This window comes from Mugil cephalus, chromosome 12 (assembly GCF_022458985.1).
Source record: "Mugil cephalus isolate CIBA_MC_2020 chromosome 12, CIBA_Mcephalus_1.1, whole genome shotgun sequence".
NCBI classification, from domain to species: domain Eukaryota; kingdom Metazoa; phylum Chordata; class Actinopteri; order Mugiliformes; family Mugilidae; genus Mugil; species Mugil cephalus.
Window position 1 is genome coordinate 12573817 of NC_061781.1, and position 18772 is coordinate 12592588.

General features: G+C 43.2%; 1 protein-coding gene across 1 annotated transcript; it reads right to left on the reverse strand.

Annotated features, from left to right (window-relative positions):
• Window positions 1–5590: 5590 nt before the first annotated feature.
• zgc:162707 (UPF0524 protein C3orf70 homolog B) lies at window positions 5591–18681 on the reverse strand. Its single transcript, XM_047601433.1, has 2 exons — window positions 18013–18681; window positions 5591–8040 (listed from the first exon to the last, which is right to left on the reverse strand). Exons 1-2 carry the CDS (start codon window positions 18194–18196, stop codon window positions 7352–7354), a joined length of 873 nt encoding a protein of 290 aa, XP_047457389.1. The 5' UTR covers window positions 18197–18681; the 3' UTR covers window positions 5591–7351.
• Between the last annotated feature and the right edge of the window lie 91 nt (window positions 18682–18772).

The following is an 18772-nucleotide window of genomic DNA, read 5'->3' on the forward strand; positions in this document are numbered from 1 at the left end:
AGGAGCCTTTGTATTGAGGCCACGGTGCAGCACGGCGCAGGACATGCAACGCCGCGGTGTGGAAAACCATCTGCTGGTCCTCATCTGGTCCAGCTAGAAGGTCCATTTAAACACTACTTAATCAGATGTGTCTACTGGACGTTCCTCCTCCTCCTCCTCTCTTCTGCCAGGCCTCTTTTCAAACACAAATTAGCTTGCTTCCTTGCTTCCTGCTGCTGAGCCGCTGGTGTCATCCACCAGGTTCAGGTCAACCTTATATATGTGGTTTGATTTCTTCTCTGTGTGTTTTCCGGTATTTAGACATTATACGTATCCACACGCTGTTGAGAGCGTGATTCAAGCGGGCAATGTGAGCAAGGTTTTGTTTCACGTCTCTCACTGTGTGGTGTAGGTGTAATGTCCTCTGTTTAGATGCAATTCAGAGGTTGGTGTGGGTGTGCTGAAACTTAGCTATTCTGAGTAAAACACAGCCCATGAATAGCCTCCCAGAGCCCTGATTGAAGACTACCAGCAACAACGCCAATCACCTGTGAAACAACAAATTATTGTGCGTGATTAGATGGAAAGCCGGAGTCGGTGGCATTTTAGAAACCTCTGGATGATGAAAATTCAAAGAACATACTCAGGCTTGGAACGTCTATTGTTGACTTCACTTCACGCATGATGTGTTTTTGAGGGCCGCGCACGTTAATGGAGTCACAAACCTTGTCCTCGGGTGTCGTACTGGCTAAAATCTCCTAATGCAATAATTCCCCCGAAACCAATGTTTTTTTTTTTTTGTTGTTTTTTTTTTTTTTTGTGGATAACAGGCAGTCGGCATTTAGCTTTGGAAAGCTTACGTCCCACATTTTCTCATATCTGCTAGGAGCAATCTGGGTCCGGTGGTGGCCTAGTTATGTCCCACTATTTCGGGCAACCCTTTAGAAAGTATTAAACTGAGCAAAACAATGCAATTTTTGAGTGGCGGCATTAGAAGATACTCTCGCAGATGAGAGCCACATCTGTGCAAAGTGTTGCTGGAGAGCATCAACATCCATTGTGCCAGTGTAATACTGTGATATTAATCAGCCCTCTCTGGTTCCTCTGTGGTCATCATTAGAGCGCATACCGGAAGTAGCCCAATTTAAATTGTTGACATCAAAGTTTAAGTGATTGTAAACCCCTCACTGCGCACTCAGACCTCCTGTTTTTGATGAATTCCTAGAGTGGTTTTACCCGTACTGACCTCTGAATTGAGGACATGGCTTCTCCACAAGCGCACAGTGTTTTAGTCCAGTACGCACAAAAATGACAAAAATTACTCTCTTTTCATTTTAATATTCTGACTAAATGTGCAGTCTATAAAGTGGCGAAACAACAACATGTCCCTTTGACATCAAACTCAATTTCCATGACTCACTCTTTTCCAAATAAATCATCAACTACAAAACGAATCCCATGTGCACACAGAGTTTTTTAACACGTGCCTTCCTCACAATAACTCTAGTGAATGTTCCATTTGTCCTGCTTTTAAAAATAAAACTTGACACCAGCTGCTTTTAAGCTGACTTTCACACTTTCACATTTAAAAGCCAGCGACATCTTTCGACTGTTTGATGTGATCAAGATGGACTTTCCCTCGGTGCACAAAAAAAACAACAAACAAGCAAACACACACAAACGCTCTGTTAACAGACACAATCGGAACGCTTCAAGCCGTAGAAAAGTAAAAAGATGAGAGGGAAAGTGATATTTTAAACATTGAAAAGGTGTTGCAGTACGACACGATTATTGATCCCCTGCACTCACCAACCGCAATAGTCAGTGAGTACAGATCAATTTACAGCAACAAAGGCAACTAATCACATTAAGACAGTGCACTGTGAGTCATTCTGCCACCACAGGAAAAAATACTCACCAGAAGCAGCGAAAGCATGAAGCCCCCGAGTAGCCTTAAGCAACAAAAAGGGAATACTTTCAAGCGCAACTCTGGCTGTCGACACTAAAGCTTAAAGCTGTTGTCTGCAGTTACCAGGGAGAACGTCACGCTCTGTGTCTAAAAGGAAAAAGTGCTTGAAATCCATTTCAAAGACCAGGGCAGACACTGACGAAAAAAAAAAGTAATGAATATTTTACAGGCAGGGAGTGCAGAGCTGCACTCCAGGTGACACACTCGTGCTTATAGGGCTTATCAGAAACCCATCACCCACAGAGCACAGCCAAGGCAAAGCCATGTGTCTGATTGTTTATCAGCAGACTGGCGGGTGGGTTACCTCTGTCACCTGCACAGAGCTAGCATCAGGCCAGTAATCGCAGGGACACTGTGCTGCAAATTCAACATAAATGGCCCTTTTGAAATGAAATGAGTGCTGCTGCTGAAGTTAAGCGCCGAACGGCGGGCTATAGGAGGAAGCGTTGTGTCTGCAATATGGTGCCAGTTCTCTCTAGGGAGCTGATATGGATTTCTGTATTGTGAACTGCCAAAAAAGAAATAATTATTTTCCAGGTTTTACCCATAATTTGCCCACGAGTGTCAAATAGAATTATTCCGGTTTGTCTAAACCGTGCCGTACATTGTACAATGCACTTTCTACATCAGCTTGCCCTGGATCTTTGTTGTAGCTGCGCTGTGCTGTGCTGAAATCTCAACACTGTGTTTCTTGTGCTTTAAAATAAACCTCCGTGGCTTTAAATAAAGGTCAGCCGGACAGCCACTGGCCACTGACCCACTGAGAGGTTGGTCAGGTTTAACCTTTCCGTTATTTCTGTTCTTCTGAGGGACCAGACAGTTTTCTACTTCTAGGAGGTCGAGCCTTACATGTTTAGGCTTCTTTTTGTTTTTTGTTTTTTAATGAGACATATGACATTTGAAAACATATATGTATGTACTGCGATGTACTTACAGTTTTCTCCCAAGTGCAATGAGAGTCTTCTCAGCAAGACAGAAATACTAACTGGGCCAAACGTCTCTAAAGACATGAAGCATAACTAAATATAACCTATAGGATAATAACATATGCTTTTATAAACAGTAATGTATGCATTCGGGAGACAAGAATCTTAATTCCATTGATCCCAGTAATACAGACATGCAGTAGAACGCATAAAAAGGCAAATGTTTTGTTTCAAGACGAAATGCTGAACTATTCCCCATCAGGGCAAATGTATTTGAGTTCTCCTCTGTTCTCCTCTCACTCGCGGGAGGCCCTCCCGGTGTTCAGGGGCATGTTTTGATTTTCTAACTTAAAATTTCCTCTGAGTGTTACATTTCTGATTGTCTCGTCCTCTGGAGAGAAAAGGCAATTCTGTGAAATTAAAAAGGAAACCTCCTTAGGAAGTTAACGCACGTCAAAATGAAAGGAAGTAGTGCTGACAACATCTACGGATTGTGTGACTCGAACCGTGCCAGCACTGTCTGTGAAGCAGTCCTTGAACAAGGGCATTTTATTCGTATTTGCCGTGTATCTTTCAGTGTGTGTGTGTGTGTGCGTGCTTGAATGCTCTCACGGCTCAAGGTGCCTGTCAGTTGCATGACTTTGCTGCGAGGGATTAACAGTAACAGTGATCTCTTCATGAAATCTGTCGGCAGCTTTGGAAAAGATGGAAATGATTTGAAAACGCTGATAAACGCACAACCGCTGAAACGCACGCGGGCGTGCACGCGCACACACTCCATTCCTAAGACTTTACACGCGCTTGCATCATCATCCTTTTAATTGAGCTTCCTCTCCTCTGCCCGTCGCTGCACTCCCTCCACGCACTCCCTCCCAGTTTTCCACTTTCTCCTCCTCTTCTCCCACTATATGATGTTCGCTCTGCAACACACGCAATCCTCCTCTTCATCACGGCTCAGGACAGTGAATGTACATTTATATAAACTGATTAGCATTTCATCCGAGCCTTGGTTTTCTCTCTGCGCTGGCAAAGTATAGAGTATAAAGAATCGATAGACGCAATGCAAGGGGAAAAAGAGAAGCGTGGAGAAATCGATCTGGGCTTGCACAGTCAAGGTGAGAAAAGACACTTGCATGGTCTCTCTTAAAATCAGATGTGTGGAGAAGACTGTCTGGGAAGACAGCCCAGAGGACATGACAGGGCTTTGTCTCTTATCGCTGGTGTGGAGCAGTAAGAGGAAGATTCTCACTGGCCACTTTATTAGGCACACCTTACTGGTAAAAGGTTGGACCCCCTCTTGCCTTCAGAATTGCCTTAATTTTTCGTGGCATACTTTCAACAAGGTGTTGGAAACATTCCTCAGAGATTTTGGTCCATATTGACATGATAGCATCACACAGTTGCAAAGGGGCTCTATTGTATTGAGATCTGGTGACTGTGGAGGCCATTGGAGTGCAGTGAACTCATTGTCATGTTGAAGAAACCAGTTTGAGATGTTATGAGCTTTGTGACATGGTGCATTATCCTGCTGGAAGCAGCCGTCAGTAGATGGTACACTGTGGTCATAAAGGGATGGACATGGTCAGCAACAATACTCAGGTAGGCTGTGGTATTTAAACCATGCTCAGTTTGTACTAAGGGCCCAAAGTGTGGCAAGAAAATATCCCCCACACCATTACACCACCACTACCAGCCTGAACCGTTGATACAAGGCAGGATGGATCCATACTCTCATGTTGTTTACAGCATATTCTGACCCTGTAATCTGAATGTCACAGCTGAAATCGAGACTCATCAGACCAGGCAACGTTTTTGAACTTTAGTCTTTAGTTCCTGTTCTTAGCTGACATTAGTGGCACCTGCTGTTGTCTTCTGCTGCTGTAGCCCATCTTCTTCAAGGTTGGACGTGTTGTGCGTTCAGAGATTCTGCGTTCCTTGGTTGTAACAAGTGGTTATTTGAGTCACTGTTGCCTTTCTATCATCTCCAACCAGTCTGCCCATTCTCCTCTGACCTCTCACATCAAAAAGGCATTTTCATCCACACAACTGCCGCTCACTGGAGATTTTCTCTTTTACAGACCCTAGAGATGGTTGTGCATGAAAATCCCAGTAGATTTGTAGCTTCTGAAATACTCAGACCAGCCCGTCTAGCACCAACAGCCATACCATGTTGAAAGTCACTTAAATCCCCTTTCTTCACCATTCTGATGCTCGGTTTGAGCTTTAGCAAGTTGTCTTGATCACCTCTACATGTCTGAATGCATTGAATTGCAGCCATGTGATTGGCTGATTAGCTATTTGTGTTAACAAACAATTGAACAGAGTGGCCGGTGAGTGTATCCTACAACTGAGGCATGCGCATTATTTCGTGTCCAGTCTGACCTCTTCTACTGCAGCCAGCTCACTCAAGTTTGATTTTTGTTTTACGTTTCCCGTGCCAGTGCAGCATAACGATTTCAAACGCGGGCGTGCACGAAGCAGAGCTCAAAAACATTCCTCAAGACATTTCAAAGAAAACATCCACAGCTGAAGGGGTGACTCAGTTTAAGCGTATCTCTTAATTTACTTGGCTATTCCAATCCATCTCAAGAGTGCATTAGTCATCGGTGTGTCATGTGGAGGATGTTTGAGTGCATTCCAAACCATATTTAAAATTTTTTTTTTGGCAGCAAATATCCACACTGGCCACAAACCAAGAGAGGAGAAAAAAAAAAGGTGAGTTTCATTAAGATTTATTCATATGAAAATAATATTACAATAATAAGAACGTAACTCATGTTTTAAACTGCATTAAGAGGAACTGTGTTCTGTGTAATGTCAACGGGTGTCGCCTCATTCGAATACAGGACTTGTCGGTTCTTTGTCTGAACACAACGAATCAACAAAATGTCTTAAATTAGATTCTGACACGAGGGAACATCTGCAAATGTCTGCAGCCATGCAGAATTACCGATTTTCTCTGTTTTTTACATCTAGTGCTGATAGCATTGCAGTAATACATGTTTGTGAAGATTTTAGTGACTTTTGCTGATAACTCTCGGAAAAATAAATATTTAAACATTAAAAAAGTAAAAAAAAGAAAAAAGAAAAAGACCCAGCCCAACTTCAATTTACTATCCGACTACTAAGGGGCTGACTTGTTTCTTCTCATTACATCATGTCAATCACAACATCACACAACATATGCGGCATCCTATCTCATACTGTAACCTCCCTCTAAAAAGTGAATTAAGTGATATTTTTCTGCCCCATATAACAGAATACCTGTGACACACTACTCTATACTAACCTGAACTCTTTTTCCCGGGCTCCACTTTTAAGCTGTTATTTCAGTCTCAAAAGCAAATAACAATGCAGGTTAATGATTATATAAGTTTATATGAATAAATTAGATATATCCCCTCCCTATGCATTATGTTCCTGACTAGTCTCCTGCTACCTTTGCCGCTGTAGTTGTGCCGGAGACACGTCTGTGCTATTTAATTTCATGGGAGATGTTAATGCAAGTCATGTTTTGCTTAACGCCTCATTTAACCCTGAACAGCACTCCAGTTCAGTTCAGCTTGACCTGAAAAGGTGGTCAGGAGGATAATAATGATAATATGTTAAGTGGTTTTGGAGGGTATAAGAGTATCCTTGGTCCTCACTGGCAGGTACAGTATAGGAATGTGCTTCTGTGTACTTCTTGATTGTCAAACACTGGCCTACCTACATAACCTACTGCCCGTGATGGTGTCGGTAAAGTGCGGACTAACAAACCAATGATTAACGCCATAAATAAGGTGTGACCCGGTAGGTCCGAGCTGAGTATTTAACAGGTCGGTGTGCTTTAGGCCCCATGGGCGGTAGCTGGCCTTGTAGTTATTATGCTGAAGTGTCAGAATTACTCATGTGTGGGTGGAACCACTGACCAGGGAACAAGGAATGGCATGCTTATCTGCCACTTGAATGCTGAATTAGACTAAAGGCTGGCAGACTGACGGCTGGAGAACACTAAGAATAACCTGCTTATTATCGTCATCAAACACAAGTATGCCTCCTCTGTTCAGAATCTTGCTCCAGCACATCAAGAAGTGTGTCACGAAAAACTATTTTTCTTAGGTGCACCTACTCTAGATTCTTATTTTAGTTTTTTCACTGTAACCTTGTACTGGAAGTCTCTTTTTTTGTTTTTTTGGTCCGCTGTGCATGTACTTGATATTCTTGTGCTTCCTCCTCTATTGTAATAAGTTCTAGAAATTCACTCCATGCAGGGGATGTGGACAGAGAAGAGGCCGTGCGAGATTGTAGGCGTACAGTCCTCGGCCACCTGCCGGAAAACAAATTCAACTCAAAACAACCCGGCAAAGCCTCGCTGAAGCGTCACAGAAGGTTTCGTTTCCTATTGGTCCATGTAAGATAAATCCTCGGGTGTTACTGTCAGTTCTGATTCTTCTCTGTAGATCTTCTTCACAGACGGCGTCCACGCTGTCGTCAGCTACACGGTCGTCTCAATCTTCTCTATGATCTCTATCATAGACTTGGAGGGAGAGAGCAGAGAACAGTCGTCTTGGTCCCAGAGGCTTCCGGGGCTGGAGTTTCCATCCGTGCTCAGCTCGTCGTCCTCCTCCTCCTCGCTCTCCTCCTCACATGACTCCAGATAGTGCAGGCCCAACGCATTGATGCCAGAGTCCTCGGAGCTGGATGGAGAGGAGCAGTGGTCCATTTTGGGGCCTTTTATCTTGTCCACAGGAGAGGCGTGTTTGTGTTCACTGTACACCTGCTGGACCGGCTGCACGGGCGCAGGTGCGGGTTGGGTCGGCGGGGTCGGCTTGACCGGGGGCCGAGGCTGACTGGGATTTTGGGGCATCTGAGGCGTAGCCGGAGCGGGTGGGGGAGGGGTGGGAGGACGAGGCGGCTCTGGCAAAGGAGGCGGAGGGCGCTGCACGTAGCACATCTTCCCGTTGATGCGTTTGACGATGTAGTCGTCGACAAACAGGTCTGCGATGACGCAGTACTTGGGCGACTCGAGGTGAGGCGGGGACTGGAAGCAGGGGGCAAGTTTGAGGAAGCGCTCAGCCAGAGAGACGGACAGGTCGATGGTGTTGCTGCACTCTGAGCCTACGGGCGGCACGGTGGTGCTGGGAAGTTGGCACACGTTGGTCATGGGCTGGTACACGTACTTGCCTAAATGTGCGGGAAAAGAAGAGAGAGTACAGGAAAATGTTACTTCAGTACAAAACTGCAGATCAGATTCTTAAAGTTGCTAACAACTGCTCTAAAAACTCTCTCCTGAACAAGCTGTTCCCATCATTTTTTGAAGAGTTTAAGCTGTTCCGGCATTTTTTTTTTCTAATCCACTGCACAGACTGCCAAGCACCAAGGTACAAACAGACAAAGTCACCATCAAGCTGGCCAGAATGTTTTGCAGCCAGTAAACTGGTGATCACAGGGTTAAAAGGAGACTTACTTTATTCACCAAGTCAACAGAAACCAGACTAAATGCAAATGTTGTTCTGTTGACTCAACGTTTTAGTATTATACATCGCTCTTTTGGACTAAAGTATAAAACTGCACTGAATGTGAATTTAAATCATTAAAATAGTCTCTGCATTAGGGGTGGGAAAAAGTATCTATATGGCAATATATCACAATACTCGTTCTTCAATATTGATATTGATCGATACAATATTGATTTTGAATGTCTTTTAAAAGAAACAGAAACTGTCAAGTTTTGGACCGATCTTAGTAATTAATAGGTTAATAACTTCCACCACACCTCCACCACCATTTTTTCTGCAGAAGTGCAATAAATTGGAGATGCATCATTTGGATTAATATTTTTTTTTGACTCAATTTGTCCAATGAATTATTATTGTCATCTGATCTACATATACGTATACTTGTATATTAGGTACAAATTTGTATTTTAAGCTGCATTTAAAATTTCTCAGTGAACTACGCAGAATATTGCAATATATCGCAATATTGCAATATAATAATATAATAATAATATAATATCGCGATAATGTATCGTACCTTGATTCATATCGTACAGTGAAGTCGTTGCCAATGCCCTGCTCTGCATGATTAGTACCATCTTGGTATATGCCACAAACTATATATGCGCTAGGTTTTTTAGTATTTTCATACAAAAATAATACATCAATACTAATAAAAATATTATCTTCCTGTTAAACACCAATGTATTTTATGGTCCCAGCCAATTAAAAGCCACCACATAAAACCACACAACATACAAATAAGACAAATACAACACATGTTTTTAGTCGGTACGAGCAGCCAAGGACACAATTTTTGAATCATCATGTCTGTGACAATCAGTCATCTGTCCTTTCATGGGGGCCAACAGCAATTATCATGTTACAAAGCATTCTGTGCTGCCAAAAGCAAAAATAATGTTTTCTCCATCATTATCTGAGCTGGAGCTGCAGGAACTGCAGCCTGAGTGACACGTGGTTGAGATTTAAGGTCATCAGGAGCTGGCTGGTAATCATGTCTGACCCCTCGACAGTGATGCAAGACTCCTTTCAAACATGATGAAATGGCATACAGGATTAAGGCCGTACAACGTTTACAGCACAAATATGACAATGTGGGGGATTGCAGTCGTGCAATGTATAGCGTCGCATAAATTCTCAATGAGATTAAAGTTTGTTTCTGGGAAGTGGCCATACTTAAATATAAACTTAAAACAAAATGCCCTCGACCCGAGTGATGTTCCCCGTTTTGGCAACTCACGTACTGGTGGTGATGCCGCAAAATAACTGCTCCCGAATGTTGCTCATTGTTTGCAGCCCACTGCCTCCAACTCTGAGCTGTGCTGCCTGAATAGTGCAGCTCAGATGTGTGTTTAACCGGCTCCCAGGAGAGACAGAGACTACAGAAGCTGACAGGCCTACGCATCACTTCCCCTCACTCTGTGTCCTTGTCTTTTGTTTCACCGGCTGGGGGATCCATTCAATCAAAATCTTTTCCCAGGTTACACTGAAAATATCAAACTACTTCAACGTATCGACGTGGCCTCTCTTTTGTGTTGCTGAATGGGCAGAATTATTATTATTTTTTCCCCATCACGCACATTGTATTTAGTTTAACAAATCAGTTGCACAGTTGTGGGTTACTTGAAATTCATGTGACTGCCTCATTACAAGGTGACACCGTGTCACCCACCCATGTGAGGGGATTAAAAGAGCCTGAAGTTTTATGTCCGTATACGATGCGGTTACCGTTAACACTCCAGCAAAAAAATAAATAAATAAAAAACGTCCACGCAGACATAAGGGGGCCGCCGTCCGCTGCCTAATGAGAGAAGTTCAGTGGTCCATGTTCAGACCGAGATGAGCCCAGTGAGCCAGACGAGACGGAGACGACAAATGGGAGCTAAAGCCGTAGAAGGCGATGTGTTGACATTTACTTTTCAGAATATTAAGTCTAATTGCATTAATCCATCTGGAGCTTCAAATACCAAGAGCAGTGCTGGGGAACAGACAGATGCAGACTGAGACAACAACAGAGACAGACATATGGAGCCAACGCTGCGCCAACACTGGCTGTCTTCAGAAGGAACAAATTCCATCTGAAACTATAACTGATGAGTTCATATTCGTGCGTCAAAATGACAAAAGTTATTGCAAATTAGGTTCAAGATCAATACCTCGCCTCATGTCATTCTGTTTCCTTCACTTACCTATAAAAGTGTGTCTAAGCCCGCTACGTCTGTTTGTCTTTGTTCTCACTTTATCCATACCTCTCTTTTCTCGTCTTCCTCTTCCCTCTTTCTTAACAGGAACCAGGGGAACAAAGGCCCAAAGCTTCCTGAAAACCCCTCCCTGGGTTCCTCAGCGTCTTAACTCATTCCTCCATCTCCTCATCCATCCATCTATTACCCTCACATGCTGTCAACCTCTAAATTTCCTCGCGTCAATTAAGCCGCGGTCGTTGTTAGTGAAACGTTGTACGAAATGTTAAAGCTCTACGTGCGTCAACCTTCGAAACAATTCACCTAACGACGCGCATAACGAAACACAGGCCTATACGTAATATGCATAATACATGAGCTAGTGTACAAATATGATTTCAGGCTCCCTGTTCAAGCTGTTTACCGAGAACTCACATCGGCACCAGCTCTGCCTGTGCAGCTTTATTGGCACTGAGCTGTAGTCGTCCCCTGTGTAGTCCGGTGCACGACAACGCCGGCAGTTAGACGGGCTCTGCGGCGGCTCTCTCTGACCCGCGTCCACACTATACCGCAGACCACATGTCCTCACAAAGAGATGGATAATTACCACAATTCACCATACCCAAGAGATTTAGGGCGAATCTCAGTTTTTAGTTCACAGGGCTGACATTTATTTTAATTGAAAGATTGAGCCAAAAATATATATCAGCTTTTGTTTAATTGTTTTTGCCTACAAATGGAATAAAAAGACCAATACCAGCAATACGTACCGCTGTGGTTCGCTGATGTGTTTGATACTTCGTGCGCAACAAAAGAGAGGAACAATGGAAGTAGTAGTTTATAACAGGCTTCGTCTAAACAGTCACAGCCTGTTAGGATCAGTTCCTTGCTGTTTTCGTGGGATGCGCTGACAGTAAGTATAAAGTTACACGGCTTAATAGCGGCGGATTAAAAGACAAATCTGCCAGGAAGAGGCAGACACATAAATGTCTCCTGGTGATGTATCTTCTGGCATTTGTCCTTTCTGTGTGTTATTTTCTCGTCGCTAGAGATAACTGGCCCGAACGTGGACGGCGTGATGTCACGAGATATTTCCAGTACTGCTGCAGATGAAGATTGACAGAATAAATAAATTAAAAAAACAGAAAAAAAAAAAACCCTCAGCCATCATCAACTGTAAATGTCACATCTTTTAGTCTTCAGAAACCATCATTGGCGGCTTCGGTGCACAAACACAGATGCAATTTTTTTCTACTGACAGCATCTTCAATTGACAGGCCGCAGGATATGTTGCGCTTTCAGAACGGAGAATCATTCTTTCTCTGCTAGAAAGCCTTTCATCACGTTACAATTAAACCCCCCTGTTCCCTGGGGACTGATGAAAGGGATTATGGGACATGTAGGAGACCCAGGTGTACAGAAATAAGAAGATAACAGCTTTTTATTACGTATTTGCTTATGAATACAGATATTTTTTTTGCAGTGAAAAGCATGACCTTTTCCTTTGCCTTCCTGGTGAGGAAAATGAAATTTAATTTTAGCTTAACTGAATCATTAGAACAAGCAGATAGACTAAATTCAGCCAAAAGCTGCTTTAAACAGATATTCTCAGTGAAATTCGGGTTAAGAGGTTAATAAGGAAATGGCTGCTCGTCCCTGGGAAGTACAGATTGTTCTCTAGAGAAGGGAGTACTCCTCTGCTACCACTCATCTCCATCGCCCATGCCTCCTCTCCTCTCTCCTGGGCCCATGGCTGAACGAGGACTGCATAGTCTGGTTTAATACTCTCTGGAAAATGCATCAATCTCCTTCACACTGCTTCAATGTCCACATTGCCGTGGCTGCAGCTGTTTCATTCCCTAAAAGCTCGACATGCAGCCAAAATGGCTTATGCCACTTTAACTTTAGCTTATATGAAAGCTTCAGCAGAGACTAAGACATTAACAGCTCCCTTAGTTTGATGTTTTGCAAAGCTTTCGCTGAAGCCAGCAGACTCCATGTTTTTAGCAGACTACAAACTCTGAACGCGGCGAACCAAAGCGGCGTGATGGCAAAAGCCGACGAACAAAAACAATTATTTTAGCAGATTGTTATCATTATGCATAACAGCCGCTGCTCCCACTTGGCCGGTGGATGTGACCCGCTCACACTTCCGCTGGCCTTTGTGTCTAAATCTGTCCAACAAAGGGGCCACGGTAGGGGCAACAACGTTAAGTTTCAGGTTTCACTGGCGAGGACGGTCTGACCCAGCACCATCATGTGAAACTCCTTTACTCCTTTCCTGTTTCCTGTTTCAAGCCTCCGGAGGTGGAGACTGTTCTCGATTTACAGACACTTTGAAATCCTCTGTTTAGTCTGGAACCTAAACGAGAACTCTGCGGACTGTTTTCACTGTGCACAGTAAACAGTGAGCACACACACACACACATAAAGGATGAAAATCAAAGCACACCCAAAAATAGCATCTTTTTCATTCCACAAATTCTTCTTCCTTGTCAAAACCTGACCGCTATATTACCCACAATGCAACTCACGTGCTCACAGTTTGCTCAGTGATTCAAGTGTGTTATGCTGCTAATGCAGTTGTACTCATCAGTTTGCATTGTTAAACTTTTTACTTTTTGTACGCACTGCAGCTGCTCTCAGAAACTACGTACTGCTGGATGCAGTATGCATAATACTAGGACACACATCGCATGTTTATGCCTTGAACTTTGCAGTGACAAATGTGAATATTGTTGACGAATTGTTATTGCCGCATTTCTGACCTTAGTGACTGCGCGGAGGATTGTGGGTCAGAGCAGCTAGAAAGGCGTGCTGGCTTGCACACTGCAAAATGAGACAATCCTGGTACTTTTGATGCACTGCATTTGTTCATACAAAGGATCAATACAAAAGTGGAAGTTTTTGGGAACCTCTGAGTTCACGAATTGTTGTGTTTTCTTTTTTCTGATGTTTTCAGAAACGCCAGAAGCAGCAGAAGCACAGTTTTTTTGGTGGATGGCTAGTCGTAGAATTATTTATACATATACATATTTTATAATATGTATTATGGCTTTTCATGTCTTGCATTATGTTAATCGCAAACGGCTTCTACATAGATAGAATTGCCTCACAGCTCTTTGTTCGCACGACTAACAGCCAAGTTTCATTGTATTCCCAGGCTCACGAATTCCATTTGAAGACAGCGTGCATAAAGGAATGCGCTAATTCTTTTCGTAGTACGCGTATCCAAACGCAACACAGCTGAGTTCATTTCATTCTGACACCGACTCAAGTATCACTGGAGGCAACCTACCAGGCTGTACACAGCTGCACGTGACCCACACAAGGCCTTTTTCCATTTTTGCGAAAGTGCATTACAGACTCTGTGTAAAATCGGTGGAATTTCCCATTAAGCCTTGTCAATGAGAGCTCTGTATTTATTTTCTTCTGCTCTCTCATATATCCATGCCCACTGAAAGAGGTAATGACCAGTGTATTCATCGCTCTGGATCAATCTCTGAAACAATCTGTAATGATTTTATCAGACTATTCTTAGTACTCCAGCGGTGATGTATTGAACATATATCATGACCTAACAGTAAACTAAGCCCTTGTCACAGTAGGCATTGGTGTCACTAACAACACCAGCGATGCCTGCGGTACGTTCTCTTTAAGCATCCCAGTGAGCTAACACAATTTAGCAGTCGTGAGGTTTTCAATTTGTGCCCGAGCTGTCTGTGACAATTGTTTTTCAAGTTGTAATTGGAAAAACAGAAGAATTCACCAAAATGAACAGCCATTAGAAAATACTATCTGAGGAGCAATGTGTGGGAGCTTTTCAGACTTTTAGGTTTTACCTGAATTATTACATGTAGCGCCCACAAAAACCTGCCACGTGTCTTAATGATTAATCTATTGATGAAGATATATGATGTGCAGACCTAACTAGAAACCTATCTTCACTGCATCCTGCCATACATCGTACTCTCTTCCTGCAAATGGCTGTTTACACCCACTTAAAGCTGGAAAGCAGCATCTGCTCTAAGGACTGTTTTCTGAGTTGTTGCCTGAAATGCCACAGATAAGGACATATGGGATGACTCTGCAGCTCTTTTGAAAATATTTTTCCACATTTTCCAATTTAAATTCCTATTGTAGCGCTCGGCTCTAACTTAATATTAGTCTAAGTGAGCCACAGCAAGTTACAGTTTCCTTGAGAAGTGTTTATTCGCTGAATAACGCTGCCCCCGGACTTGAAGCAACACAAACAGGAATGGTGGTGTGTTAATTGAGACCGACTTGAGAATATCCAAACATTTCCATTTAAAAAACAAAATAGCAAATTCGCTGAACTTCTCGAAGGGAGCAGCTCGGCCTCCATCGCTGACGGACCAGCAGTTAATATGATCGACGGGCTGCATTTTCCAAATGCGAAAACAATCGATCAAGCACATCCCCTCCGGCCTGTGCTGACAATGTATTGATCCTTTAATAATAGGTGAAGCTTTTTATGATTCGGCGCTGCGGTAAATTTTGAACCGGTCACTAAATCCATCAATACGGCACAGCACTACATCGGACAAACCTCTATATTTCCCTTTAGAAATAGTCGCAAGCAGCCGCAAGGTGTGACGGATGAGACTGCCAAGAAGACAGGCATGCAGACTTCCTTGTATCTACGAGTTCTAACGTTCAAAATTAGTGCTGACAGAGTACAAGCAGACTGACAAGGTTGTTCGGGATTCATTATAGAGTCTGTTAGAATTTCTTAATGAGTAATTCATTGCTCTGCCTGGTAATTGAAATCAGTTAGTAGAGGATAAAGTGAGAGAGAGGGGGGGAAAAAAAAGCATTCAGACCAGGTGGTTCCAATGCTGCTGTGAGCAAAAGCTCTCATCAGACATGACATATTGGCGGTGACACTAAACACAGCTAATTACTGCTAATGAGCGGCTTGGACTGATGTTGTCACCAGCTGGGAAACGCACTGCATCCACCCACATCCAATTTCAGTTCTCCCCATTTTCGCGGTCAGAGATTTCAACAAAGCTACAACTATAAAATGAAAACTACCGCAAGGCAGTCGGAGTAAGAACAGAATTTTCTCACTGCAGCCTGCAAAGACACATTTGAGTCTTTTGAGTATTCTCACTGCGAGGAAGACATTATGGAGGACATGCGGTTTGCAGTGGCACACAGGAAACAGAATAAAGTTGCAGGTTATCAGCCAACGCTGCACCACAGGTCAGATAATGGACATAATTGTCTGAGTATTTAAATGCTGAGCCCAGTCTTACTACGCAGTGACCCTTTGTGTTTGTTTTTTTTTTTTTCTTTTTCTTTTCTGGAAACCTATTAAAAATGTAATTAAAAAGGCAGTCTAGCAAGGCTCCCTGTGGTAAATGCAAAATTATCATGTTCAGAACCATTTTATACTCCAGGCGGCAGTCAGACGCACACTTAAAATGAAAACGTGCTGCGATAAGGGTGTTCTGCAAAATTTTTACCCTTATGCATCTCTAGGAAGAAGGACGGGAGCCAAGCCGAGCAGGGAGACGTAGCATGCAAAAGCGGGCCGGTGTACTTTTCTCACTGGGTGCCCCTGGTTGTGCCTGATTCAGCACTCCAAAATGGTTTATCTTCACTACAGTGCATGACTGTCCTGAGAGGAGGACCTGCAGTGGAAAGAAACTGTGAGCGGCTCTTTCTGCCATGGTCCGGATCAAATAATGGGTATTTTGTGGCACATATGCAGCCGGAGTGATAAATATTTCAACACAGAAAGGAGGAGCACGCCTTAATGTTTACAGATGATGTAACACAGCACGGCACCGTAAATCCCGGATGTGGCTAGTAATAAATACTGGAAAGAATTCATCACTTTTTCTGCCACATGTAATATTTCAAATCGCTTGGCTCAGTCTGCACGGAGGCGGGCATCTAAATCCAATGATTACACGGAAAAGATTACAATGTGACTTCTGCGGTTGCACACTATAAGCCCTGAGTGACTGGTGCAGAGTGGACGGTGATTGTGTTTTACACTGATCTGAGGATTTTCAGGGCAGTCAGAGATGGGGATAAATCAGGGCAGCACAAAGAGAAAGACATCCTGTCAGGTTCGGGCACGGCTATTGGGATTCTGCACTGGCGTCAAAGTGTCAGGTTGAGAAAGGTTCAAATGCAGAGAAAGTGCTGCTGACACTTTCAAAAGTTTAAAAGAAAATTGTTCATGTCTGAGAGGAGCCGCAGCTCAGTTCTTCACTCCTAACAGAGCCAATGTTAAGGTCAATAATAATCTGAAAGAGTTCAATATTCACTGTTAACAAACATTTGCCTTGTCATTGAAGAATATGACTTGACTGACTTACTGATGGTGTCCGAGCATGTGATGATGTTGTTGCCAAAGCATAGAAAATCTACTGTAAAGGATGAGCATGGTGGCAAATCGCATTTTTTTTCATATTGTAGCCAAGAAAAAAGCTACACCAAAATATGTTAGTCTAATACTTTTCTGCTTTACTTCCATCTGCCCACTCAAGACATAAAATGGACATTTGAAAAAAAAAAAAATCTTAAACATAGCTAAACATAGCTCATGGACTGATACACACTCGCTTGCCCAACTGCCAATGTTCAATAAATCCATTTGTTTTTTGTTTTTTTTAATAATAGTATTTGGACACTACAGGACAGTATATGGACACTTACTTATTAGACATTACTTATTAGAAGGGTCAGTTTATATCTGGTTTCATGGGACAGTTTCGGGCAGACTGTCACAAGACACAACAGAAGTGAAAGTGATGATTCAGATGTCTCATGAGTCTATGCAAATTTGGAAGAAAAAAAAGTCTGCAAAACAAGTAAATCTATTTTTTTTTTTTTTTTTAATTTTCTGGATTTCCTTTATGTATAACATGATGTGATTCCTTAACAAAGACCTGTCATAATCACCCACCAGTCCCACCAGTGGGACAATGGAAAATACAGAATGTGAAACATTCATTTCCCCTGCTCATGAATTGTTAAGCCTCCATTGTTTAGACAGCATAAACCAGTCATTGTCGAGGGCGTCTGTTGGAGGGTCTGATTCCGATCATGAGTAAATCTGTTTATATTTGGGCTCGATAATATGTAAATTTTATTTAGAAGTTTTATTACAGATTAAATTAAACCATTTCTCATTAAATGTTCCCTCTGGGCGCGTCTAATGAGTCGATTTGATGGCCAGCCTTTATATAACCTCTCTGTCTTACATTATACATTTTGTTCATCCAATTAAACTTGTCCATATCGAGTTAAAACGGCTCCATTTTACCCGAGCGTGCAGTCGTAATGCTTCATGCATTGAAAACATGAGCTTAATTACCAAATACCCAGCGTAGTGTGCCATCACCGAGGGTGAGATCCGGTTCTGGTAACGCAGATAACTATAAAAGTAAAACGTGAAAAATGGAAAACAAACTTACAGTGACACCAGCCCAAGTGGCAGCACCAGTGCAGCTTGAAGCACTTCCCGTGGCTGTGCGTGGCGCAGATGGAGAGTCCATCACAAGGCAGGAAGTCTGGTCGCCCCGCGCAGCTCTTGGCCAAAGCCTGCGCCTCGTCCAACTTCTCACTCTTCGGACACTTCTGCGCTCCCGAGGCGGCCATTCCAACATCTCCTGGGTCCAAAAATACACGCGCACAGCCTCGTCTGAGTAAACTACAACATAAACGTCGGGGACCGAGCCGAGGTTCACGGACCGCGCAGTCCGGTCGCTTTTACAGACTCGGAGCCAGACGCGAAAAAACGACGCTGGATCTCAGAATCCAGAGCAGCTCGGCGGGTGTTCATGCAAAGGGCGGCAGCATATCCCGTACAAGTAGAAGGGCGTCAATTAACGAGGCGTAATCTCGCATTCAGAGCCTCCCGTGATCGTGATCCACACATCTCCCCATCCTCCCCTCGCGTCGGAAAGCTCCTCTGTGCTCTGGTGACGCGCGTACGGAACAACGACGCGCATCTGAACTTCATCACACAACGGGAGGAGTCCACAAACACAAAGCCAGCTGCTCTGCACACTTCAAACGGGCACCCAGGCTTTCATCAGTTATTCTAAAAACTTCAAAAGGATTGAATATGAATCTTAATGCATTATCCTGCTCACCTGAAAGTATAAGTTTGAGAAGCGTCTTCAAATTGTACACGTCTGCAACTAAATGTAACATATTATAACACAGTGACTG

Coding starts and splice junctions, on each gene's coding strand:
- zgc:162707 (XM_047601433.1), bottom strand. CDS start 18,196: ATGGCCGCCTCGGGAGCGCAGAAGTGTCCGAAGAGTGAGAAGTTGGAC. Junction 8,041..18,012: donor CCACTTGGGCTGGTGTCACT/GTAAGTTTGTTT, acceptor CCGCACATTTAG/GCAAGTACGTGTACCAGCCC.